At 44.9% G+C, this 26,950-nt stretch overlaps 1 protein-coding gene across 2 annotated transcripts in view; it reads right to left on the bottom strand.

The window, feature by feature from the left end:
- Nucleotides 1-26,950, bottom strand: part of pcxb (pyruvate carboxylase b) — a 471,382-nt gene that overhangs the window by 8,624 nt on the left and 435,808 nt on the right. For both annotated transcript variants that reach the window (XM_015952373.3, XM_015952374.3), the window contains exons 20-24: nt 24,692-24,849; nt 21,849-21,935; nt 12,426-12,605; nt 6,059-6,233; nt 5,772-5,845 (exon numbers count right to left, since the gene is read on the bottom strand). In XM_015952373.3, the coding sequence (XP_015807859.3) occupies nt 5,772-5,845; nt 6,059-6,233; nt 12,426-12,605; nt 21,849-21,935; nt 24,692-24,849 (674 nt within the window). The remainder of the gene's footprint in view (nt 1-5,771; nt 5,846-6,058; nt 6,234-12,425; nt 12,606-21,848; nt 21,936-24,691; nt 24,850-26,950) is intronic.

Raw genomic sequence — 26,950 nt, 5'->3', positions numbered from 1 at the left:
CACAGCTGTTCCTATCAAAAATACAACAGCTCCCTGTGAAGCGTTCCAATATTTATGAGTGTTTTTAGTAATGGCTTAATCTCTGATGTAACGGGAATACACCCCGCTCTGTCAGGATCTGAACAGTGTTGCCAGCTCAGCGACTTTGTCGCTGTTCCTAACGACTTTTTGACCCCCCTCAATGACTTTTTTCTCCACAAAGCGCCTAGCGACAAACCTAGCGACGTTTCTCAGGACCCGTTGCTACTTTCTGTAGAACTTTCTTGTAGATATTCCCTACAGATTAGCAACAAAGAAACCATTTGCACTCTGAACTGTTCTTCCAGGAGTAAGGAAAGAGAACGATAATCTGCACATGTGCACGAGGACTGACCAATCATAAACCGTTTTCGGCCGGGCTGATTCGCCGAAGACAAAGGTACAGCTGCAGAGCTGGAGACCGCCGATGTCTGCTGCTGCTGCAGACTCACGCTTCAACTAGAGACGGCGCGGGCGTCAACCTGCGATCTCTGGTTCTGCAGCCGTCAGACACGTTGGTTTTTCCTGCATTTGGCAAATAAAGTCAACGGGAGTTTCAACTACCGTCCCGTTTACACACGCAGCTCTGTGGCTCATCTGGATTTCCTTCAGTGACACAGGGATGGTTATACCATGAGACACCGGCTCCCTGTTGCTCGGTGCGCCGTTATTATATATATATTATATATATACTGTATATATATATATATACATATATACAGTATATATATATATATTATATATATACTGTATATATATATATATACATATATACAGTATATATATATATATATAAAATCACACATATATATATATATATATATATATATATATATATATATATATATATATATATATATATATATATATATACTGTATATATATATATATATATATATGTGATTATATATATACTGTATATATATATATATGTGATTATATATATACTGTATATATATATACATATATATATATATATATATATATATATATATGTGATTATATATATACTGTATATATATATATACATATATATATATATATATATATATATATATATATATATACAGTATATATATAATCACATATATATATATATATACAGTATATATATAATCACATATATATATATATATATATATATATATATATATATATATAGGACTAAAACATGCTATGGGGAAAATGAATGCCAATGTGGAATGGTGACGCCATCAATATGTAAATTAGCACGTGACGTCATCTGGCGACATCTAGCGACTTGGGGGGGGGGGGGGACTTCAGCTACTTTCAGTCAAAAACAGTTGGCAACACAGGATCTGAATCAGATTGACTACATGGGTTTTTACAGGTCTAAATCTGTGGTTCTGAAACTTTTTACAGGGAAAAACCACAGAGGAAGACGTTTTTGTTGACAGTTTGAATGTTCTAGGTCTCGGTTTCATAGACAGGACAGAGCTGTCGACTTATTTTGGATTATGTAACATATTTAAACTATGGCTACGTCTATCTGTTTAGATATTAAAAATAAAATCACATTGCTGTTAGAATTGTAACAGTCACTTATTTTTTTTACTTTTTTAAACCGAGTTAAATGACAGGTGTGTTCATTTTCATCCCACCCTGCATCAAGCAGATCCTCCCTGAACTTCTTTATGCTAATTTCTCTAAACTGAAAATATCCAGTCATGTATTTCTTCTAAAAACAACCAAATCCCCATCTTACTTATGCTCAAGTTGATCATAAATAAGGAAAATTAATCAGTCAGAAACTCACCTCCTATGCACAGATCGTGGAAAAGCCAAAAAGCAGTAAACACGTATTGTAAGAGCTTTAATGTACAACTCCCATAACCTCACCAGCTCCAGCTTCCGCTGTAGCTCAAAGCTCAAATATCTGATCCCCAAATCTGCTCTGATAACGTCCTCGTGCCTTCAAGGCGACGCGTTATCTCTGTCTGGGCGTTGTCCCGACCTCCTGTAGTTCTACAAATCAGCCAGCACTGCAAAAGCTGCCACGCGTCAGCGCTAAAATAAATGTCCCTCTTAGGAGCAACTCACAATTACCCAGACAACCTGACAAACACCACCACCTACACGACGTCTCTACAGATCCAGCTCACATCCCAACCGCAGTGTCTTCCAATGAGGCAGCTTAATTCCACTATCAGTGATGGCTTGTTAGGGTGGTGAGTAAGTGGAATGTCTGGACAAAGATGCAGCTGTCATTCACTGGGGTTAAAGGTCATGATGAATGAATGCATTTTCTTCAACAATTCGTCTATCTCTACTAATCCAAGGTCAAAAGGAGGACCGGACATCCCTCTCCCCAGAGACACTATGAAGCAAAGGAAGAACTTTTGTATTTTCTTGATCTTTTCTTTACGATGATTCTTGGCAGTAAATCTGATCTAAGAAAGCCAGAGTAGTACGTATGGTAGGGTTATCACTGGTTTTGGTCTTGTCTGAACCAGAAACCCAGAAAGACAAGAACCAAAACCAGTGATAACCCTACCATACATCAGAGGCATAACAGAAAAAATAAGAGCAACAATGAAAAAACACAACACAAACACACCAACAAAACCATACACAACAGTTAGAAACAGACTAGTGCACCCAAAAGACAAGATACCAGCTGGACTTAAATGTGGAGTCATTTATGAAATCCCATGCAAACTCTGCAATAAAACATACGTAGGAGAAACCGGACGCCAACTCAACACACGAACAATAGAACATAGAAAGGAGTGCGAGAAAGAAACAAGTCAAAGACACACAAGAGCAGCAAAACAAGAAGCAGAAAGTACAATAAAGAAGTCAGCCGTAACAGATCACTGCATAAGAGAAAACCATGTAATGGACTGGGACAACACACGGATCGTAAACACAGAACAACAAAAATACAACAGATGGATAAAAGAAGCTATCGAGATAAGGAGACGTGGATGTGGGACCATGAACAGAGACGATGGAGTTTACTCGTTGGACCGCGCATGGGACTGCATCATCTGAGAGGGGAGAGCGGGCAGTAGAGGGCGACAACGTCCTCTGCTGCCCGCGGATAAACGAAGAAGGAAGTGACGCCACCTTCAGCGCCAGCCTGAGGAAGTTTGCAGCCGCAGACGAAACGTAACGGGAAAACAGGTAACGAAACTGTTTCTGTGTTTTAAAAAAGAACGACAGCATGGAAAGGTAAATAAAATGTTTAAGATAACGTTAGCTTGACATGTTAGCTTCCGTTCTGCTAACGGTGCGTTCGCTTTCTCCTCGGAACTCCGAATTTCCGACTAGAAGAACATGAACGCGCTCTAAAGTTTGGCTTCACTTTACTAAATGCGACGGGTGATTGGGTGATGATGAAACCAGCGACAACGATCTAAGTGTGAGGCATCATCGTTTTAATCTGCTCCAGCAGCTAAATAAACTGTTTAAGATAACGTTAGCTTGATAAATTAGCTTCCATTGCCACCATTGTTATCAGCTAATGATGCATTCGCTTTCTCCTCGGAAATTCTAACTTCCCAGTAGGAAAAATCAAATGAAAAAGGACGGCAAAAGGAATGAAGATACACAGTAAATTTAGTTCACAGTAAAGATGTTTGCTTCAGTTTAATTATCAGCTTATAAAACTACAAGGACGACGTTAAAATACAAACAGTTGTATGTTATTTATCCTGATATTTATCAAATATGGTTATATATTGAGAAAAATATGCATTTAATTATAAAAGAGAATTAAAGTATCAAAAACTGGTACCGTTAAGTACCGGTATCGATTCCTAGGTACCGGGAATTAGTACCAAATCGATTCACATGTCAAAGGTACCCATCCCTGGTTATTATGCTGTTTTGTTCAAGAAAATCAGTTCAAGCAGACGTTCCAATTTACAAGACAAAAAAAAAAATTAAAACAGTCATTTATTTTCTCGTACTCTGGCTTCAGTTTCGTTTTTTAAACATCGTTATCCCAGACACTCGTATCTGGTCTGCTGCAGGAGCACGGGAGGGAGACGAAGAGTTTAGGCCAACAAACAGCAGCTTTGGGGGGTGGTGGTGGTGGTCTGCTCACCCACAGCGTCAATACTAAAATGACATCATCACAGCAGGTTTTTTTCATAATAATAATAATTATAAAGCAACAGAGTGCTCGATGCTAATAATAAAAGAATCAATTAACACCAGGCAGAAACTACAAGGCTGCCTTTGGCCGCTCTGAATCAGCGTCAGTCAGATCTCCCAGCTGCTCATAAAGAGAATGAAAAAGGAATCACTTTGAAAGAAAGGAGGAGAGAAGTGCGTGGGAGGAAGTGCTTTCTGATGAGTGATGTGTTACTCTGGATTAATAACCAAGCTGAGTCTGGCACAGAGTGAAGATGAGAAGCTCTCTGAATGTTGTGAAAGGTAACGGAGGAGAGTAAACCGACTTTCTTTCAGTGTGAAAACGATCATTTCACCTGTGCACAAGAGACAGATTTAGTTTAACCAATAAAAACAAACGTACTGCTGCCTGTACAGAAAAGCTCGAGAGAGACGAGCGGTGACTCAACCGCTAAAGCACCACCTCCGGGTTCCTCATTAAATAGATTCAAAAATGTATTTAAAGTATTCATCCGTTTAACGAACGGACTGATTTTAATGTAATGATGCTCCTGTATCTGCATTCAGAGCTTCTGAGGCGAGCTTCTGTTGGAAAATACAGAAATATTTGACTTGCTCTAGTCAGATACTTCCATGACCTGAAGAACTGCGCTGCTCTGGGTGGCTGCATGTTGGAGTAGCTCTGTTGACTATATGTAAGTTTTGCCTTTTCTTGGTAATTTTTTCTTCTAGTTTCTCAAGAAAAACTATTTTTTTGGACATTTTACTTTTTTGTTTCTGGTGCTATGAAGCTTGGAGGATTTTTACTGCTATTTTTTTTAGCTTTTTTCATTTTTTTAAGCATTTGTTATGATGCGTAACCATGGCAACAAGCTGGTTTACAATCGGGAGCAGCAGATTAACATTGGAAAGGCTGAAATAATACCTCAACTGAAGTCACGAATCCCAAATGAGCTAAAACGCAAGAAGCGTGGGTGCAGAGCGGGAGCAAAACGGAGACAGAGAAAGAGGAAACTCGACCCATCTCTTCCATCGATCATAATGGGCAATGTGAGATCACTCGCCAACAAGATGGAGGAACTCCAAGCCCTTTCAAGGACTCAGCCAGAGTTTCGGCGGTTTCGGAACCGCTGGAGGACATAATGCAAAGAAGGATTCTCCAGAGAATCAAGAAAATGATGGACAACCCTGAGCGTTCTCTCCACAAGACTGCCCGACAACGGAAGAGTGTCTTCAGTCAGAGGCTTCTTCAGTTTGGCTGCAACACTGACCGCTACTGGAGATCCTTCCTGCCAACAGCCATTGTAATATACAACAACTCTTTGATGACTTGATTATTATTATTATTCTGAGCTACTACAGCAATCAATTTCCCTCTGGGATCAATAAAGTATTGTTGAATTTGAATTGAATTGAATTAGCTCAGATTGGATCGACAAGCTAACAGCTAGTCATGATGTGATAAAGCAACTCCAGTCTCAGACATATTGGGTCATGCAAAGCTCTCGCAACCCTTTACAAGAACAATAGTTTCTTACTGGGTTATTCTGGAGGAGATGTCGGACAGTTAGGACTGTAAGTGCTGCACACTGAACTAGAAGCTAGGCTAACTCCTGCTGCAAATAAAGAACATCAACAAGAGCCACATGTACCTCAAACTCTTCTGCAATCTTGGGTCCATCCAGAAACAGCCTGGTGCTGAGACAATCCACGGGTCCGAAGTTAGCTACAGAAAATGAAAAACTGTTAGACGGCATTAGCGTTAGTACTCCTGTAAGAGTGCACACTGCCCAGTCACAGTTACTGGTTAACAGGGACTGTAGAGCGTTCAGTAAAGAAAAAGAACCAATATAATCAACAACATGTGGTGACATCAGCCTATAACCAGGACCTCACTCCTTTCAAATCAAAACATCCGTTATGGACTCCGCCCCCTCACCAGTGAATTCCTTGAACTCCTGGAACACTTTGGGATACATGGCGGCTGACATCACATCCTCAGGGGTGATGTCGTCACCGTGAGCGGCCCGGAGTCCCTCCTCCAGAGCCTTGAAGTCCATTGGAGGCAGCGAGGCCCCAGGACGACCCTCGATACGTGGAAGGGACTTCAGCACCTGGGATGGGAGTAAAGCAGTAAGAACATTATGAGCCTCAGAACAAGAGGAGGAGGAATTATTTAAAAAGTTTTCATTTAAAATGGCAAGAGAGTGAATTTAGTAACCTCCCAGTGGGATGATGAAGTCTGAGAGATGTAAGTGCCATGGTAAAATATTCACAACGTACTGCAAAGCTTTGGATAACAGTTGAAACCTGTTAAAGCATTTAAGTGGTGTGTTTTAGAGAAGGAATGAAGACGGAACAGCTTGGAACCAAGTGGAAAAATAAAACTTTGGGTTTTATGTTTACACACATCCGTGTCAACCACAGGAAGGTTTTCCACCAAAGTTTGACTTTAATCAGCCAATCTCAACTCACTGCTGTGTTTAAGGTCAGTCACGCCACCAACAACAGGGATGAAGAGGAGCTAATGCGACACCAAGCAGGAGGCGAGCAGTTCAGCAGCAATCAGCCCAAGTTTAATGAGTACTGCTGTGTTTAGCCCAGAGCAGCTCTCAAACCAGAGCCAAGACTAATGGACCAAGGGTACTGAAGGGTACCAACGCTAGCCTAGAAACCTAGACCAACTGTAGCAGAACCAAAGTGAGTTTGCTCTGCACGTTGGTCTAGCCACACTCCATTAGAACCTCTGCAGCCCAGACCAGTCTGGTGGTGTCCCAAACACAGCCCTTTACTGGTTTGGTGGGCCAGTCACAGCCCTTTACTGGTTTGGTGGGCCAGTCACAGCCCTTTACTGGTTTGTTGTCCCAATCACAGCCCTTTACTGGTTTGTTGTCCCAATCGCAGCCCTTTACTGGTTTGGTGTCCCAAACGCAGCCCTTTACTGGTTTGGTGGGCCAGTCACAGCCCTTTACTGGTTTGGTGGGCCAGTCACAGCCCTTTACTGGTTTGGTGGGCCAGTCACAGCCCTTTACTGGTTTGTTGTCCCAATCACAGCCCTTTACTGGTTTGTTGTCCCAATCGCAGCCCTTTACTGGTTTGGTGTCCCAAACGCAGCCCTTTACTGGTTTGGTAGGCCAGTCAAAGCCCTTTACTGGTTTGGTGGGCCAGTCACAGCCCTTTACTGGTTTGGTGGGCCAGTCACAGCCCTTTACTGGTTTGGTGGGCCAGTCACAGCCCTTTACTGGTTTGGTGGGCCAGTCACAGCCCTTTACTGGTTTGGTGGGCCAGTCACAGCCCTTTACTGGTTTGGTGGGCCAGTCACAGCCCTTTACTGGTTTTGTGGGCCAGTCACAGCCCTTTACTGGTTTGGTGGGCCAGTCACAGCCCTTTACTGGTTTGGTGGGCCAGTCACAGCCCTTTACTGGTTTGGTGAATGGGATGTTACCGCAACTGAGGAAGAGAAGGCTTGTTTGAATCGGCTTTGACATCAACTTCGGACCATTTGGACTTGGACTTTTCTTCGAGTCAAGGGCAGATAGAGGTACTTACTTAAGTCCTTTATTTAGACAAAGGATGTTTTTGAGTCTTCAACAGTGTATGGAGGACTTCCCCATTGACGGACATCTGTAGCAGTGAGTATGTCACGTTGTTCGTTGTCCAACAGCATGCAGAGACGGTTTGAAAGACAACCGTAGATCATATCCCACGACAGATCCGTCAATGGGTCATGGCCAGACTACGTATTGACATAGACAGGATGACTTGCCAGGCCATACCAACGCAGTTACCTCCTGAAAATCCAACATCAGCATTGTCACAATCCTAGCGCAAGAGACAAAACTAACAGTAGGGAACGTAAGATCAGAGATTAGAACAAATGTTAAAGTTGCTGCAAGTGGCTCATTAAGGTCACCATGGTAACCTCTCATTCTTTGACAGAAAATCTAATGAGAATGCGAGTTTTGAGGAGAATGTGCAGAAATATGACTGAAGTCTATGGCAGCCACAGCTTCTGCAGCAGCTATAAACGTGTGTGTGTGTGTTTGGGGGGGGGGTTCCTGCTCGGGCATTTTCACGCTCAACTGTTATCAGTTTCATTATAACCTCCAACTGGCAAAGAGGACATCTGTAAATACTGTATTTCAATTCTAGCCCTGGGGTCTCATCAGTTGTTTTTATAAGACGAACAGGCTGGTTCCGGGGGGGGGTGGGGTGGGGGCTCCAACCAGTGTTTTTATATTTAGTCTTTTTTTTAAATTGTTTCTTTATATCTTATCTCACCATTGTTAATATAAGGCTTAAAAGTGTGGTTTTAAGATAGAAGTTTGATTTCCTAAAACATCCACTGACAGCATCAATGAAGTTTTCCTACAGAATATAAACAACATCTAAAAAGAAAGTATAGACCTGGAGCAGGTAGAAGAAAAGGACATGATCTCTGCTGTATTGTGCTTTGCTTTCAGATACTTCATCGCTCAAGGAGACACAGAGGTGATCCCAGCAACACCTTTGTTTTCTTGGCTGTGAGTGGACCTCTGACCTCGAACGGTGTTGATAACAGCTTCTTGTGGGTACCGCTCTTGCTGTGCGTGCCTCTAGGTGTGCAACAAGCACCGCGTTTGAGGAAAGAGTCAGAGATATTAGGTCAGAATCTACGACGAGTCGGAATCCGCTGCTATACAATAAACGTGACTCGCTGGTCCATCACATAAACTGAGGAAGCAACCGCTGCTTAGCGAGGACTTGATGTGAAGACAAAAGCAGTCGAGCCTCGGGGCTGCTGGAACGATGAGCCACCCCAGCTTTGGTAATATTTTCAGTACGTTCTTCTAATTTTTCCAGACAAAGTGTGAGCAGTCTGAGACAAAGAGGGGAGGGAGCTCTTTATAATGAGCCTATTTATTCTGTGCTTTTGATGTGGAGAAATATGCAAGATGAAGCTTTCAGCACACCTACACACTTCTGTGTGAGAGGGAGAATTAGCTTAAAAGAATCGTTGCTAATCATCGCCCCGAGCTCACATACTTTTGTTAATTTTGTGGTTAAGTAGCGCTGCGTGTCCTCCGACAAAGACCCACAACCCTGGGTTGATACAGCACAAGTGTGTTTCTGTAATGTGTGTGTGTGCATATCGTTCAGCAGCCAGCGCGAGTGCTGTATCATATCTTCATGAGAGCGCGTACCTTGTGGAAACACGCAGACAAAAGACTCGGCGCAATGCTATTAGTCACAGGTCTAACAGTTCAGAGATAGCTGAGTCATTTGTGTTACAGCGAGGCGCTTCAAAGATGGGGCGCTCACCGGAGTCCCAGCTCATTAACAGCGTCTCCTCCGAGGATGTCTGACACCTAAAGTCCTTGATTTTTAGAGTGTGAGACACGTACAGAGCAGCTGTGTGTGTGTGTGTTTGCGCTAATAAAACTTAAATTAAAAGTTATGTAAATTAGATACTTAGATTTCTACAAGGAGTCTACTGAAAGATGAGATGTCACAATCAGATTTATACCCAGCAAGCCGATTTCCCTGTCAGTACATATTAGAACACATGAAAGGAAACTAAAATATTGGGCAATAAAGCTAATTGTTCATTTAGACTACTAGGGAGTGATTACTTCACTGCATTTGGGGTTTAGAGCTTAACATACAGTGTAGCACACCACATCCTTTGTTTTCAGCCAGCCAGACTGAGGTAAGATTGCAGCAGCTTTGATCAACATTTGTCTTTATGGTTCTATGAAGACCAGCTCATCACGGAGAGCTTCACTCCGTGATTGGGGGGGGGGGGGCGCATTAAGAGCAACGTGTTCCTGCAGTGTCCATGAGGGCGCACGGGGTTGGTTAGCGTTGCTCCTACGTCTGTCACAGGGGTGGGTGGGGTTTGAGCAGGTGCGCTTTACAGACTTCCGGGGAGGTTTGTTACAGAAAGACGAGATGAACGGCTCTCTACAGGGACTCGGCTCTCATCGTTCACTTTGGAAATCCGTTCAAATGATTCGATTCGTTCGTGAACATCACATCACTACCATCTGCTTCTTTCCTGAAATTGTGTGTGTGTGTGTGTGTGTGTGTTCATAACATAAATTCTTTAAAACTAAATCACTTTGAGTGAATTGCCAGTTCTAGAGAAAGCTTTAGACCGGCCATCTTTAGCATATCTCTTTAACCATCAAAGATTTTGACACGTCATCAAAACCTGTTTGCACCTACAAAGCTGAGACCGCAAACAGTTCCTGCAGAACAAAGCTGATATCGTTCAACTCCTTATTCCTGAGACGCAAGCTGATTCCAACCTGGGTGCCCCGAGGTCATCCGACCTCTCTGACCTCCGGATCTGTGACGAGTGTCATCAAAAGGGTGAGGCAGAACACAGAGAGGTTGCGTCTGAATGTGCTTCTGAAGATAACTTCATAGTTTAGAGCAAACAAACCAAATTCTTTTTCATCCGGAGACGCCGCTTTCCCAGATTCAGAAGTTCTGGCCAACACCGCATTTACACATAGGTTCCTACGTCACCTTTAGCTCCATCCATTCACAGTAAAATGCTTACTTCACTTGTCGTGTTTTAATTGTTTCTAAAATGAATTCTTACAATTATAAACCTGACTTTTCTGAATAAAGATGAAGTGTGTATAATTACATAATAAAGCAAAAATCCTAGAATCTTCTGATATTTACAATAAAGATCAAGCAAGTTAATATTGTATATTTATACAGAACATCAAATAAATAATACATTTAATGACGTAGCCAGCCACTCTTTATTAGAATTATCCACTTCGTGTTAGTTTAGAATTAATTATTATTAATTACTTCTTCACGAGTTCACAAATAATTACGCTACATCCGGGGGCGCTACTCTCCCATGACAGTTGGCTCATGTTAGCATTAGTTGTTAGCGCTAGCATTTAAAATGTGCTCCGCTTCATCCGCCGAGTTAGTAACTTTTTAAATCCTTGATTCGTAAGCCAGATTTAGGTCGCTTAGCATTAAAAACGCATTACTCATAAAGATTCTGCTTTTTGGGCAAAAATAAACCAAAATCCAAGTCAACACTTTGAAAGACCTTCACAAACCTGAGGACAATTTTGATCGAGGCCAAAGATGAAAGAAAGCTGGACTGCTTGGGAACAAAATAAGACAGATAACCCGATTTTTGCGGCTGCAATGACAAACGGGCATCAGCTGACTGCGTGATCAGAATTCACTGTAAACTAATGCAAGGCCCTGATATGGTGCACTGTTTAAAAATGAATAATGTGTCATTGAAATACATCAAGACAGAATAAACAGCTGAGGGAAAAAGATAAAATGGCCTTCCGCATTCATGTGTGCATCTCTCAGCAGAAGTATCCGAGTACTGACTGAACCCAGGACCTTCCTGGGCCAGTCTGAGCCGCGGGCTTTTACAAACATAAAGGCCAGTTCAGGTCACTAAAAGGTTCACACGCAAAGAGAAATCACTTCCTGTAAAAAACGCCATTGTGATGACTAGAATCAAGAGTCACGAGAAGAAAAGCCAGGCTGGCGGCGCGATGGGAGTCCGTTCCACAGAGGCAGCAGAAAACTGCAGGAAGAAATGGATGGACGGCGTTTGACTGTAAAGATTTAGCAATGATTCAAATTAAAATCACGAACATGACAGGATAAAAAGATTGCTTCATGGGAGGAGAACCAATTATCACAATACATCAGTTTCTGCAGAAATCCAGCAGAATATGCCAACTGTTGGCAGCCACAGGGGAAAAATAGGTGACCTTTAACAAGAACAGGTATCGTCTTTCGCCAGATATTTCACAGACATGTGTGTGTGTGTGCTGGTGCCAAGAGGGAAACCATCCGATTACGTCCTGTGAAAAATCAAACCACTTCCCTTCTGTAAATGTCAACAACGCCGGATCTGTCAGACAGTTTCAGGAACAATGCGACACGTTTGGGTCTGTTCACGTGTGGCGATCGTACTCGCTTCCCAAAGAGACTTCTAAGTGACGGCTCCTGACGCGCGCGAGTCCCTACCTGTCTGTCTGGAGGTGTGAAAGGAAAAGACAACGAGATGAAAAGGAGAAGCAGGACGTAGCAATTACACAGACTTCAGTTTTATCCCTTTCAAGAGTCTCAGCTGTCATGTGGAACCATTCATTTGGCACTTGGACATGTGTTTTCAAACGGGCGGTTAGCAGTTCCAGTATGGTTCTAGGTACAAAGGAAACTTACAGAAGAAAAATGACATACCAACACTTAACAATCACAATGCTATAAGCACTAAAATGGGAAAATATGTTGGATATGCACGTGTGAATGTACAGTACCTTGGATCTGAACGGCTCAGGGAATCCTCCATGAGGAATTCCAACGTATCCCTGCAGGAACTCCACCACAGACAGTGGGAAGGACAGTTCGTCCGCCCTCTCCTCCACCTCTGCGCGGGTCAGGTTGTTCTGCACCATGAACTGGGCCAGGTCACCCACGATCTTTGAGGATGGAGTCACCTGAGAAGGAAAACCGGGTTAGTCCTTCAGCAGACTGGAAACAGGACGGAGGACGCTGATGAGATCTTTGTATTATGTAAGATCCGGTCTACAGCCCGGAGGCCGTGCTTTAACCACTTAGTTAAAAACACACAGAAGAAGGGAGGAGACTAATGGTGCGTGGTTATGGTTCATGTGGAGTCTTTTGTTTGCACTTAAACTCTTCCAGGTCTGGGGACCTCTAAACGAGGAAGATCATTTTGTATAAACGATGCTTTTTACTGCATCGGTTCACTGCCTGTGTTGTTGGAGCTCCCATCCTGCTGGGATTTCACTCACCACCTCTGCAACAAGCCAACAGAGACATTTAAATATTCATTTTACAACAGAACGATAAATAAAGCTGTCAAAACGTAGAAGATGTTGAGCGTTTCCCAGTGGTGCCATTTTATGGGTTTTTGATCTCACATTCTCAGAGCTCGCTCGTACGACATCAAAGGTTTTAAAGCAGATCGAGTTGCTCAGCTCCAGACTGACGGACAGTGAGAACGGCACCTAGATGCAAACGGGACAGCCTTGCAGGTAGGCGTGAGCTGAAAGCAGCTAGGCTCTGGACACGTTACCAATATGAGCCTTGGAATAACGCCTAAACGCAGAAGGAAAACCATTCACATGGCGTTTTGAGATTAAAGTCAATACAGCAGGAGCAGGAAACCTCAAGGCCGACGAATACTCCAGTGACCTCATCATAAAGCCACACGCTCCTGCTTCTGATCCAGCACTACGGTGCTCAAAAATACTTCCTGTTTTACTGAAAACAACTCAGCAAATGAGGCCTTAGCAGGCGGAGCCTGTAGCTGAATGCAGACTAGACCAAAAAACAAGCTCCTGTGAGGAATACTGGTCCTAACGTGCCTTTGTGATGTTGATAATGCACACATTCAAACGGCAATAACAACAAAGCTTGATTTATTATTCATCACCTTTACTGGATAAACTACAAAAACAATGGGTGAACCAGTGTGAAGTAACTGCTGTGGCACATTTCATCACCAGAGAACTCACTAGGTGCGTTTCCACTGCCAGAACTTCAGGACACATTCTGGGACGGGGAGATTCGACGTCTCGGTCCGCTCAGCTGTTCTGTCTACACCCAAATTCAGCCTTTTCAGAACGTTGCACAGACGTCGGCTTACGGGACCGCTTCGACAGTGAGTGGCGTCACTGATCAGCGCCAAAAAGCATCCAAAACAACACGAATAACATTAAAAGCACCTATTCTGGTAAAATATATCATAATTTTAAGAGTAGCGTTGTGATGTAAAATGTGGCATTCAATGACCAGAAGAAGCTCCGTTTTTTTTACAGCGCTCTGTGAAACAATTGGGCCCTGGCAATTAAGTCTTTATGGGGGAAATTCCCCGTATTTCTGGTGTCTGGAGTTTAACTCTAAGTGTCATCTGGGCTGGTTTTCTGTTGCTTCCAGTCTGCTTCACCAGCAACTCTTCTAATTTCACCAACGCTAGGTGTTTTGGACGACGTCTGCTGATGTAACTTCCTACTGAGTTACATCCAATCAGGGTGAGGTTACCAAAAGTGCTGCTCAGCTGCTCCACCGGGCCGTTCTGAGCTCAGGAAGTACCTGAAAACGGCCGTGTCGCTGGCCCGGTCAGCGGGAGACACGCGCACGTCGGGAAGCTCCTGTAAATTTACCTCAAAGTTCTGATAACGGAAACGCACCCTATTACTTCCTTCAATCTTTCAAAATAAAAGTCTCCAACACGTACACTGAGAGATGAACTGAACATACCCTAACACATTCCAACTTTAACTTCAGTCACTAGGAGTTTAATCTCAGAACTGGGAAACCGTTTACTTTCCATTTCCTCCGAGCTGCAACGGCACAGCGCGCTGATGCAGAACCCCCGGAGAACAGATCCCCCAGAGACTACGTCGTACAGCAGAGACACAAACCTCTTCTCAGCATAAAAATCATCACATTTTAGAAGGTTCCAGGAGAGGGCATGGTTAGTTTCAACCCAACCTTAACACGCCGACAGCTGAGGAGCAGCGGAGACCCAAGTATGGACCGGTGTTCTACAAGACGCCTACTGTCCTGGCGCATTCTGGTAGAGAAGGAACGCAGGTGGACGAGCAAATAGGGATCAAACGGAAATGCCAACAGGAATTCCTAAAGCACGCGTTGGACACCTACTTCCTAGCCTCGTGCTGCCAAACGGCTGATCCCTGAGGGGTTTCAGAAATCCTCCTGGATTCAGGCGCTTGTTAGGAGCGATAAGAGAAACGCTTTCTGCTAAATGAGATGAGTGAGAACTTCCTGTTAGCACCAACACCTCCAGCGGACAACGAAAGACGTCTAACAGGCCGGCCGTTGGCAGACGAGCTTAAGAACGAGTTGCTGGAATCCCCGGAGAGGCCATTACGGCGCAAACACCAACAAGAAAAGTTACTTAAATATACGTGAGGCATGATGAGGCAGCATGGCTGCGCCTCTGTCTGCCTTCTATCTGCCAAGTCTCATTAATCACGTTTAGGAGCAATCCGTCACCCCAGACATCGACTAGGACCGCTTAAGTCCATCTCATTTTTCTACAGCCCAGACGACAAATACTTCTCTTTTTTTTCTGAAGCCACAGTAAGATCAAGAGCGTTAATATGAGTTGACGGATCACCCGACTCCGGCCCTCTCAGGGTGAATTACACACAGAGGAAAAAAGGAATCATATCAGCTGCGTATGAGCTTTATGTGACGTGTGAGCTTTGAAATAATCTCAGACGAGTCGTGAAGTGAATCGTGTCCTGGTCTGGTGTGGTCTTCTCCTGCGTGATCAGGCGGTAAGATACCACCGTGCTCCCAGTTTAAGATGTAAAATAGGGCATTTGTCTTAAAAATATGAGCTTTTAGTCTAAAAGACTAAAAGACAAAACACCTTTGAAGTCAAACATGTAAAAAAAAAACCTGAACTTTCATGGACTTGGTCTGAAAACAACTGCCCAACAGTCCGATCTAAACTCAGAACTCTGTACGACGGAGCAAACACAGCACCGCTTCCGTGAGACGGTGTTGCTGCACCGGCAGCACGACGGCTGAACACACCCCGACACAAACCTCCTGGGAACCGCAGCTCTGCTGGTCTTTTTCTAACCACAGTCGGTGCATCGGGTGTCTTCTTCAACAAAAACATCGCTAGTGAGCATGTGAGCATGGCAGAAAAACAGATCTGCACATAACACGACTTAACGATGATGCCTTAACGAAGTCCTTTAGAGCTAACGTCCTGTCATGTAGCCACGGCCGGAGGTACGCCAGTGAGGTATGCTCCATCTCGGTCTCTTCGCTCAGCCGAGCAGGAACTTCTGGTGGTCCCCCGGTCGAAATTTCGATCGAGGGGTTGTCGTGCTTTTTCTATTTTGGCTCCAACTCTGTGGAACGAATTGCCACTGAGCATTAGGCAGGCACCATCCCTTCAAGTCTTAAAGTCTCGTTTAAAGACTCATTTTTATCTGATTGCGTTTTAGCGCTAGGGTCACTTGAATTGCCCTAACATCATGGTTTTAACTATTCTTCTTTTTAACCCAGATGCTTGATTTTATTTTGTCCGACATTTGTTTTTTTTATCGATTAGTCTTATTCCGATATCTCTCACCTGTAATAGTGGTTGCTTGATATTTTATGATTTTATGTTTTTATCCTGCTTTTATGCCCATGTACTGGGAATGTTTTTCTTTTAATGATGTTGTTCAGCACCTTGGGCTTCGGATAATGTTGTAGAAGGTGCTCTACAAATAAAATTTGATTGATTGATTGATTGATTGAGGAGGGCGGCGCAGCCTGGTGCCGCTCTAATATGAAGAAAAGTTATATTAACACTAGACTTGCTTTTCTGATTCTTCAGACGGAGATCACTGTGACTGCCGTCAGCTGCAGGTAAGATGCTCACTACTGAGAACATATAAACCTCACTGGCATCTGCAGGGAACGTCTGACGTCCTAATCTCTACAACTGCTGGTTCACTGCCAGAGGAGCAGCGGTGAAACCCGCTAAAAAACACACAAACCATCAGATTTATTTAAAAAAGGGTCGTAGCGTAGCTACAATGCTGCGACACAGTTCCTGCACAGCTCTTCTTCTGCAGCCATTCCTGCTGTTATAGGCGTTCTTTTATAAGGAGTGAAAATGTTCGAGGAAAACTGCATCCTAACAGTTTTTACAATCCACACTGAAAGCTGTAGAGTTCCCATCATTCATCATGGCTGTCCAGAAAATGAGCCAACAGTCTCCCTCGCCCCTGAGACGCAGACGGAGATGTGAAAAGAGGAGCAGCTCAACACATTTTAAAACCTCGAGCATCTTTTTCTAGTCTTGCTTTAGCTCGCCAAACCCAGGGTATCTGCAGGTTTAAAGAAGCCAAATTTAAGACTTTAAAGACCTTTTTAAGACCACTTTGACCAAATTTAAGCTATTTTTAAAAATTAAATTTAAGCTATAATTTCCAGCTATTGCCTGGAACCGGTGCTAACCACGTCCCGAACGTGAGATAAGCCATCCAGTTACCATTAAACTTGCACTTCCCCATGGTGCAAGCTCCCACTAGCTTAGCCAGCTAACATGCTCATCTAAAAATAGCCCCCTTTCACAACCAACTGAATGTGTACGGTTCCGCTTACGCCAACATCGTACACAAAAAATGCTGAACACTAACTAGAAATTCACGAAAATTTTATAGAAATAAAAGAATCTTGTTTATTGGGTCTTTGGTAATTTAAGACCTTTGGAAACTGTATTTAAGGATTATTTGTCATTTTTAAGGATTTTCAAGGCCTTAAATTTGGAAAAGAAAATTTAAGACTTTTCAAGGACCCGCGGATACCCTGAAACCATTTGCATCGTTCTCTTTGATAAACAGCTGGCAGAGGGGCGGACGCACGAGACTCCACCTCCCCAGCACTGGGAACTCTGTGCAGGATCAAAGTGAGATACAGAGTCTCACAAGTTTAGGTCCTCCACCACCTCCCTTACCCATGGCGTCCCACAAGGTTCTGTGCTGGGGCCTCTGCTCTTCCTCCTCTATCTGCTTCCTCTTCAGCACATCCTGAGCTCCTTCAAAGGAATCTCCTACCATCTTTATGCAGATGACATCCAGCTGTACATCTCCTTTAAGCCCCATGAGATGTCTAAGCTGCAGCTGTTACACACCTGCTTAGACTCTATCAGAACCTGGATGGTGGGAGCTTTCTTCAGCTGAATGACCTGCGCCCCAGACAAGCTGGTTCCCAAAGTCATTAATGAAGCGTCTCATGATTTTTATCATGAGAGGCACTATAGAAACGATACTTTCTTCTTCTTCTTCAGAGTGTTTCTGTGTAAAACAATGGCAGAGGTGTGTGTGTGTGTGTGTGTGTGTGTGTGTGTGTGTGTGTGTGTGTGTGTGCCTTTGTGCCTTGTGTCAGTGTACTTTGCTCAAATTTGCTTCAAAATGCAACTCTATCCAAACCCAGGCTCCCCTAATGGGTAAAGGATTATATCACCCAGAACGGCGCGCGTACGTGTGTGTGTGTGTGTGTGTGTGTGTGTGTGTGTGTGTGCGCGCACGCAGGATGAACGGCAAATAAAGCACACAGACAATAACATGAGCCAGCCAAGCCAGGAGCCGAGTGAAGAATGGTACCTGTCAGGAGGAGGAGGAGGAGGAGAAAGGAGAGGAGTGATAACAAGAAGCTCAGAGGAGGAGAGAAGAAATGATAGAGAGATTAGGGATACATAAAGGAAGTCTAATTGAAACGAGAGAAGGTGGGAGCCACTGATGAAGGAGGAGATAAGACCAAATGAAAGTGGAGAGCAGACGGAGAGGGCGACGATAAGGAGCTACAGGAAGAGTGAGAGGCAGAAATAAAGGGATGGACAGCTTAGGCAGAAGGGAGGAGAGGAAGAGGCAAACAGACGAGAGCCGTCGACATCTGCAGCCCCACAGGCAAAACAAGACGTGCTCCACCTCCACGTAGAAGAGGGAGTGGAGGCGAGTGAATACGTGCCTGTAATCGTAAAAAGAAAGTGACAGCGACGGAGCAACCTCACTAAAAACAACTTGTGTCGACGAGCTCATGTTGCAACAGACCCAACTGAGCGAGGAAGAGGAGAAAGCGGGGAAAGTTAAAGACATAGAGCAGATAAAGAGAGGTTTGTGGAGGGCTGGAGCGGCGCCAACGCCTCTCCTCAGCAACACAGCAGTCAGTGCCAGCTCACTTATTGGGTGTTGGAGCCTCCTTAGCTCTGTCAGAGACGATCTTGTTAAAACAGCACCTGTATGTTTCGCTTGATTTTCCTGCCGTTCAGCAAAATATGCCTTCAAGCTAAAGTGATACGGCGCAGCTCAAGAGCACGACGAGACGAGTTTCTACAATTATCCCCTGGCAACGAGCGTTTTCAGCTTTGACGCCAGCTGGTTCTGATATTTGCAGCGCTGTTTTAGAAAGGTGCTGATGGAAGCTCGACGGGGCTAAAGATGGGAACTAAACCGACAACACCGCTCCGTTGGTGCCTTATCAAGGCACTTCGTTTGCACCAAACATCCAGCAGCTATTTAAAGTGTCATAAAAATTTAATTGTTGAGATTTCTAGGAGCACAAATCTAACTTTTCAGCATTTTGAGCACAAGACATGATATGTGTGAACTGTGCTGCTCCTGTTCGGGTTTCCTAATGATCACACACCTCCACCAACGCTCTCCTCAGAGGCCCTCGGGATTAAAAACACATCTCTGCTGCCGTTTCCAACAGTCACACCCATCATTAGCTGCTCAAGTGGGTTTCTTCTGGGTCAGACGTCCAACAGGAAGAATGTTGGTCCTAAACTACGGAAAACTTCATGACTGCTGAGACGTTTATTCTAACCAAAACCGATTAAAGAAGAATTAATGCTAATAAATGCTGAAGAGGCACCAGGATCATTTTATTCAACTTTATAATCAAATCAATCCAACAGATTCAGACACGTTCTTGTGTTTCTGACGCTCAGCTGAGCAGATCTGTGATTACATCCGTTTTTGGTTTAGTGGGTGTTTTCAAGGACCGGCGCACGCGCACACACATGCATACACACCACACACGCACGCGCACACACACGCATACACACCACACACGCACGCGCACACACACGCATACACACCACACACGCACGCGCACACACACACGCATACACACCACACACGCACGCGCACACACACACACACCACACACGCACGCGCACACACACGCATACACACCACACACGCACGCGCACACACACGCATACACACCACACACGCACGCGCACACACACACCACACACGCACACACACACGCACGCACGCACACACGCACGCTCACGCACGCACATGCATGCACACACACGGGCACACACACAGACACACACACACGCGCGCGGACACACACACACGCGCACACACACGCGCGGACACACACGCACGCACACACACACGCTTGCGTGCGGACACACACGCACGCACACACCACATGAACGTGGACACACATGCTTGCGCACACACACACGTGCGCGCACATGCATGCATGCGCACACACACATACACACCACACACACACACACCACACGAACGTGGACACACATGCTTGCGCACACACACACACACACACACGCACGCACACACACACACGTGCGCACACATGCATGCACGCACACACACGATTGCGCGCGGACACACACGCACGCACACACACACACATGGACACACATGCACGCACACACACGATTGCGCGCGGACACACACGCACGCACACACACACACACGCGCATGCACACATGCACGTACACACACATGCGCGGACACACACGCACGCACACACACGCTTGCGCGCGGACACACACACGCTCACACACACACTTGCGCGCACACACACACCACACAAACCCGGACACACACGCTTGCGCGCGCACGCACGCAAGCACACACACACACACAGGCACACACACACACAGGCACACACACACACACACACAGGCACACACACACACACACACACACACACACACACACACACACACACGCACACACACACACTTGGGGCTTGGTGCTAGCAGGAACCTGTATGTGATGCCAGACACCGGTACCGTTCCTTCGTGGTAAACTCACCAATACCTGGATCGCACGTAGTTCATATAGTTTATAGCACGTATGTGGCCCGCTCTCTTTACGCCTGCCTCTGGAAAGCAGCCTCCAAGTTATGGACAAGCTGACAGTGAGAGACAGAGCCGTTGTCATGCTAACAGGGTACGGCGGAGAGCAGAGCAGGACCTGCAGGCACATGTGCAGCGGAGCCCACAGAGTCTTAATTGAACTGATAGAAAACACAGAGAGAGAGAGAGAGAGAGAGAGAGAGAGCGAGAGAGAGAGAGAGAGAGAGAGAGAGAGAGAGAGAGAGAGAGAGAGAGAGAGAGAGAGAGAGAGAGAGAGTTGAGGAAGTCTGGGGGAGAATTGATGAGGAAAGCAGAGACGGGGAAATGAAAGTAGGGAGAGGGGACCAGAGACTTAAAATGTAAGAGACGCGAGGAGAATACTGAAGGCGGCGGTAAAATAACAGACCCGTGGGTCCTACGGGAGGGAAACATAACGTGTGAGGAACAAACGCGTGAAGCTATGGAATGAAGAGCAGGAAGTGAGAAAAGAAGAGCTTAACGAGGGAAGTATAAACAGAGTGAAACAATAACAGTCATCTGTAGGGTGGGATGGTAACAAAGGGTTTAGTGAAAGGTGATGAGCTTCTGCAACACCACGGTCAAGGTGCCCTTCAGGAAATCGGTGCAAAGAAATGCTCTCTGGACTCGGAGGAAACAGGAACCTGCTTCCAACCCAGAAGCAGATTCTGCTGAAGGTTTTCCTAAAAGGTTTTAGAGAAGATGAAGCAAGTGTCTGCTAAGGAGAGAAAGCAAAGTGAAGAAGAGGTGGTGCAACAACAACCGGAGGTCATGGCAGCAGGGAGAAGGTCAGGTTGGGATTATTTAGCAGAGCCGGGCGGCTGTGCCGACTCTCAGCTACGCTCTTCATAAACTCTGGAGGAAAGTTTGATCTGAGAGTTCAGAGCTCTCGTGCCCCCCTCGGTGAATCTGGTGACGACGTCTCTGATGAGCACGTCGGTCGGCCGGCGCTGCTGCTGCTGTGCCGGCTTTGTTAAAACCTCCTCCTCTGTGATTAAAACCATAAAGAACATCAGAGTTTGTCTGGTCTCACCTTAATGAGGTCTCCCAGTAGTTTGTTAGCTTCGGTGTAAGCCTTCTTCACCTCCTTGAACTTGTTTCCCAGCCCCATGCTGTGAGCCTGCAACACGAACACGACAGCAGGATGAGCGGCAGATCGGATCCTAAAGGCAGAACGTCGGGAATGCTGGCCTAGGCTGCTGTTATTTGTGCGTTTTGGTTTCTCTGAACTGAACGGATAAAACTGAAAACAAACATCTGCCAAGTCTGTAATAAACCAGCGTGTCTCTTCTGCGGTGGTGTGAAACTTTGCCGGCGTTCCTCTGTGTCACCAGTCACCACACGTCGTCTTCTGCTTCCTGTTGGTCCGGCGCCAGCAAATTAAAACCTTGCACTGGAACTCTGTGATTTTAGTGACGAGCGCTCTTTTTTTTCTTCTTCTTTGATAAAACATCTGGATCCGGTTTTTGGTTGTTCCAATTTAAAGTGACTGTGTGTAATTTCTCTGGCGATAGGGGGCAGTACACACCCAAGACCTTACCAATGGGTGGCCATTAGGGTCAAAAATCCCAGGGAGTGCAACCTCCAGCAACAAGACGAGCCCACCAGAGTTCCTTTCATAGTTGGCAACGAGTGAAAAGGTAAAACGGTTATGAAAGATGAAAGTTTTGTAACCGCTTGTTACAAATCAGTAAATGCGTTTTGTCCTCACGGGCTCCCGTAGAAGGAAACATGGCGCTCCCATGTATTTTAGACCAGATTTTTAGGGTTTTATGTTACAAAGTTGCCAAAATTTTTCTACAAATGAACATCATTTAATTCATTTTCAACATTTTGATGGATAATCCCAGAGATTAACGGTAAGAACTACACACCGTCTCTTTAAAACTACTCTAATCTTGTGTCTTAACCCTTTAACTTCCTCACCAAGTAAAAATAATTCAAAAATTCCCCTTTTGCATTTTTTCATCTGGGGCAATAAGGGCTTTAGTTTATTTTTAATTAATAAAATGATAATTGTAATAATATAAAGGTAAAGATGTTAAGTTAAATGTAATAATGTTAAGACTTTTTCATCAAACATCTCCACATAGTTAAGAAAAACCTTTTTTTAGTATTTTAACTCATTTGCTGCCAGCGTTTTTCAGCATTTTCACCGGGCTTTTTTAAGAGTGACAGATCGTTGCGCGCTAGGATGATGTTGACGCCAAAACAACCAAAACAAAGCGGAGACTCACTTCTTACATCAGGAAGAATCCGCGCGTTTCGAGCGTTATCCGTTCTTTCCTAATCCGTTGTTGAATTGTGATCGGCAGAAGCTTTTCTGGTTCGCGCTTCACTTTTTTTTTACAGGAACGGCCCCAAACGATCTCCTAACACGTGGATGTTCTGCTTCCTGACGTGTGACGTATGCGGATGAAGATCGGCTTTAGAGCAGAGATGTTTGTTCTCACGGTGCGGGGGCTCGTCCGACGCCCACACAGTAAAAACAAGCTAATGACGACTTTAGTCGTCATGGGCAGTGAATGAGTTAAATAGTTTAATGCTTTAATGAGACATAGGGACTTCAGATTTGCTCTACCACCAGGCTGAGCTGGCAGGCTACAGAAAACAAATGACATTTAGTTCTCTCGTCATCGTCGTCATCATCTTCCTCCGCTTATCCGGGTCCGGGTCGCGGGGGCAGCATCCCAACTAGGGAGCTCCAGGCCGTCCTCTCCCCGGCCTTGTCCACCAGCTCCTCCGGCAGGACCCCAAGGCGTTCCCGGACCAGATTGGAGATGTAACCTCTCCAACGTGTCCTGGGTCGACTCGGGGACCTCCTGCCGGCAGGACATGCCAGAAACACCTCCCCAGGGAGGCGTCCAGGAGGCATCCTGACCAGATGCCCAAACCACCTCAACTGGCTCCTTTTGATCCGGAGGAGCAGCGGTTCTACTCCGAGTCCCTCCCAAATGTCCGAGCTCCTCACCCTATCTCTAAGGCTGAGCCCGGCCACCCTACGGAGGAAACTCATTTCAGCTGCTTGTATCCGCGATCTCGTTCTTTCGGTCATTACACAAAGCTCATGACCATAGGTAAGGATTGGGACGTAGATCGACCGGTAAATCGAGAGCCTGGCTTTCTGGCTCAGCTCCCTCTTCCCCATGACAGATCGGCTCAGTGTCCGCATCACTGCAGACGCCGAACCAATCCGCCTGTCGATCTCCCGATCCCTCCTACCCTCACTCGTGAACAAGACCCCGAGATACTTAAACTCCTCCACTTGAGGTAGGACCTCTCTCCCGACCCGGAGTTGGCAAGCCACCCTTCTCCAGTCAAGAACCATGGTCTCAGATTTGGAGGTGCTGATCCTCATCCCAGCCGCTTCACATTCGGCCGTGAACTTACCCAGCAAGCGCTGAAGGTCAGAGCTGGATGAAGCTAGGAGGACCACATCATCCGCAAAAAGCAGAGACGAAAGTTCTCTCTTATCTCTAAAAATCAACTGATCTTAAAAGACCAAGGTGACAGTTTTTTCTGGTTAGTTTAAAACTTGATCGGCCACTCTGAGCTCCACATGCAAGCGGAACATGAAAACAGCCTTCTACCCTTAGTTCCTGCATTAGTCGCTGATAGAAAAGAGACTGTTGAACCCTAGAAGGTGTATATAACACTAGTTACTGGTTACCATTACATTAGCACACAAAACCCACTATTCCATTAAATGTGGTGGAAAAATCTATCTGTGCTAGATCATAAAGTACTTACTGTTTTCTGTGTTGAGGCAAGAAAAAAGTGTCGACACTGCCGCTAATATCAAGCCACCATAAGCTGCTTACATGAAACCAAATCACGGTTAAACGACTAACCAGCTGTGGAGGAAGCAGCAGTTACCTGGAAGTGCAGGTTGGTGTACTGTCCTCCTGGTATCTCGTTCTCGTAGACGTCAGCGTTGCCGGATTTCATGGTGGCGGTGCAGTCAAACGGAGCGTACAGTCCCCGGGTCACTTCCCAGTACTCGCTGTAGTCAAACACCTTCTCCAGGGCGATGCCTGCAGGACAGAAACACGCCGGTGGAAGCAGAAGGCATCTAACAGTGAAGGAGACCAAGTTGGATGGAAGGTGTAGTCATTTGAAAAAAAAAAAAAAAAAAAAACACCAGAACATTCCGAAAATACTGGTTCTGGTGTTTAAAGCATACGGTGGTGATGTGTTTACGAAATAGAACATGAAACTAGGGGTGGTGTCTATAGGCTCAGCTAGCCAGTTAGCTCCCATCGTCTCCAGTTTGATGCCAGCCTACATAGAACCCTAACCCTTATTCAGATTTAAACTCTGGTTTGTACGAGGTTGTGTTTGATTTGATTGCCAGACGATGAAAACGTACAAATCCACTTGGAGCTGTTCTGCTCAAAAAGAGTTTAATTGTAAAAAGCAGCTTTACTTTTACAGCCAGTAGCTTTGACTCTACCGGCAAAGTGACGAGCTCGCCGTGTCGGTTTGAAAAAAAAAAACGACAAGCGTCTCCGAGCCTAGTGAAGAAATGGAGCTACCGTTGCATTAACGTGCATGTAGCTGCTCCACAGACCCATCTGCTCACCAGCTCCATCAGTAATTAGGTGCATTTTCTCCTTTGCTTGCAGACTCACGATCCTGGTAGCTTTCACTTACGCTTCCATTGTGACATCACCGCTGGTGTTCACGTCACAGGAACCAAAATCAGCTTCTAACCTAATCATATCTGCACGAACTTCGGTCAGAAGGAAAAATAAACAATTAAGAGGAACGGTAACAATTATGTGGTTTAGACTGGGGCCACTGGTTGGCTGTAATTGCATCTTTTTACTATGAAGCTGGAACATTGCTGTGTGTGTGTGTGTGTGTGTGTGTGTGTGTGTGTGTGTGTGTGTGTGTGTGTGTGTGAGTAGTTCGCACATCGAGTCCTTAAATGTGGAAACATCTTAAAAAGATGGAGGCAGACGGGGACAGCTGGGTGGGGTATTTCATAGAGAACATTAAGGACAAACGTAAAGCAGAAGATTATTTATACTCAGTAAAGTAAAATAAAATAAAAAGCCTAAATGATGAATAAAAAACAGAAAAGCACACTAATCTCAGCGAGAAACTGCAACAAATAGAAATAACAGAAACAAGTGTAACAGAATGAAATGACTGTTTTCCACCAAAAGTCATTCCCCCTCTCCTCTGACACAGAACTAGTCTGCATGACATATGGCCTCAAGGTCTCATGCATTTGTTATAAACTGCTTCTTTCCAGCTCAAGAGAAGAATGAAGAATGGACTCTCTCCTTTTAATTAATCAAAGAACTCTATTTTAATAAAGCTAATCAAACAAAGTGTTAGTCAATAATAAGATGTGACCAATCTGTGAAATCATAATATTAATTACTTTATTATAATCCTACAGAATATAATAAGTAATATGACTTTAAATGTTCCACTAGGACTGATCTCACGTAGCTTTAAGACATGACACAATACTTTCACTGATCCAATCAGAATCTGACAGATCTGATGGAGGCGTGGTTTTGGTGGTGCTTGGTAAATCTGTCATCTTTTCATTCGACCGTAAACCAAAACATCAGAAGTATAAATCTATGCCCACGCCATCTTTAACGCCAGTTCAAAGCGTTCTAGAGAAGTTGTCGGAGTGGCCAATCCGTAACTTTCCTCTTCAGCCAAGAGAACCGACGACAAGCTGGATAAAACCTGTTGCTGTTCCACCTGCTGCAATGGTTCCTTTCAGAATAAAAGCAGAACCATCAAGACCCAGGTTTGGGTCTCGCTAGATGCCAACAAAACCGTCGTGACCCGGAAGTATCTCAAGACTGGTGGTCGGCTGCCGCGGCTGTTTCTACAGGCTTCGGCTCCACAAAGGTCAAGCTGGACCTCTACACCTCCTGATCTAACGGGGACTTCCGCTAAGGGTACGTAGGCCGACAGAATGGCATTGAATGTGTTTATGAATCTCCTAACCACAGCTTAGCGCGAAGGCATCACCTTCACTTCCCACCAAAACTAATCGTTTCTTCGGATTTGCTGGTTCTGAGCAACATTCCACACTACACCATTCTCCGCCTCATTCACCTTAGTTACACCATACATTTAGTGTTAAAGTCAGTCTAGTTTTAA

The sequence above is a fragment of the Nothobranchius furzeri genome, chromosome 14 (genome assembly GCF_043380555.1).
Source record: "Nothobranchius furzeri strain GRZ-AD chromosome 14, NfurGRZ-RIMD1, whole genome shotgun sequence".
NCBI classification, from domain to species: domain Eukaryota; kingdom Metazoa; phylum Chordata; class Actinopteri; order Cyprinodontiformes; family Nothobranchiidae; genus Nothobranchius; species Nothobranchius furzeri.
The sequence above is the reverse complement of the archived record's forward strand: the minus strand, read 5'-3'. Positions and strand labels throughout refer to the sequence as shown.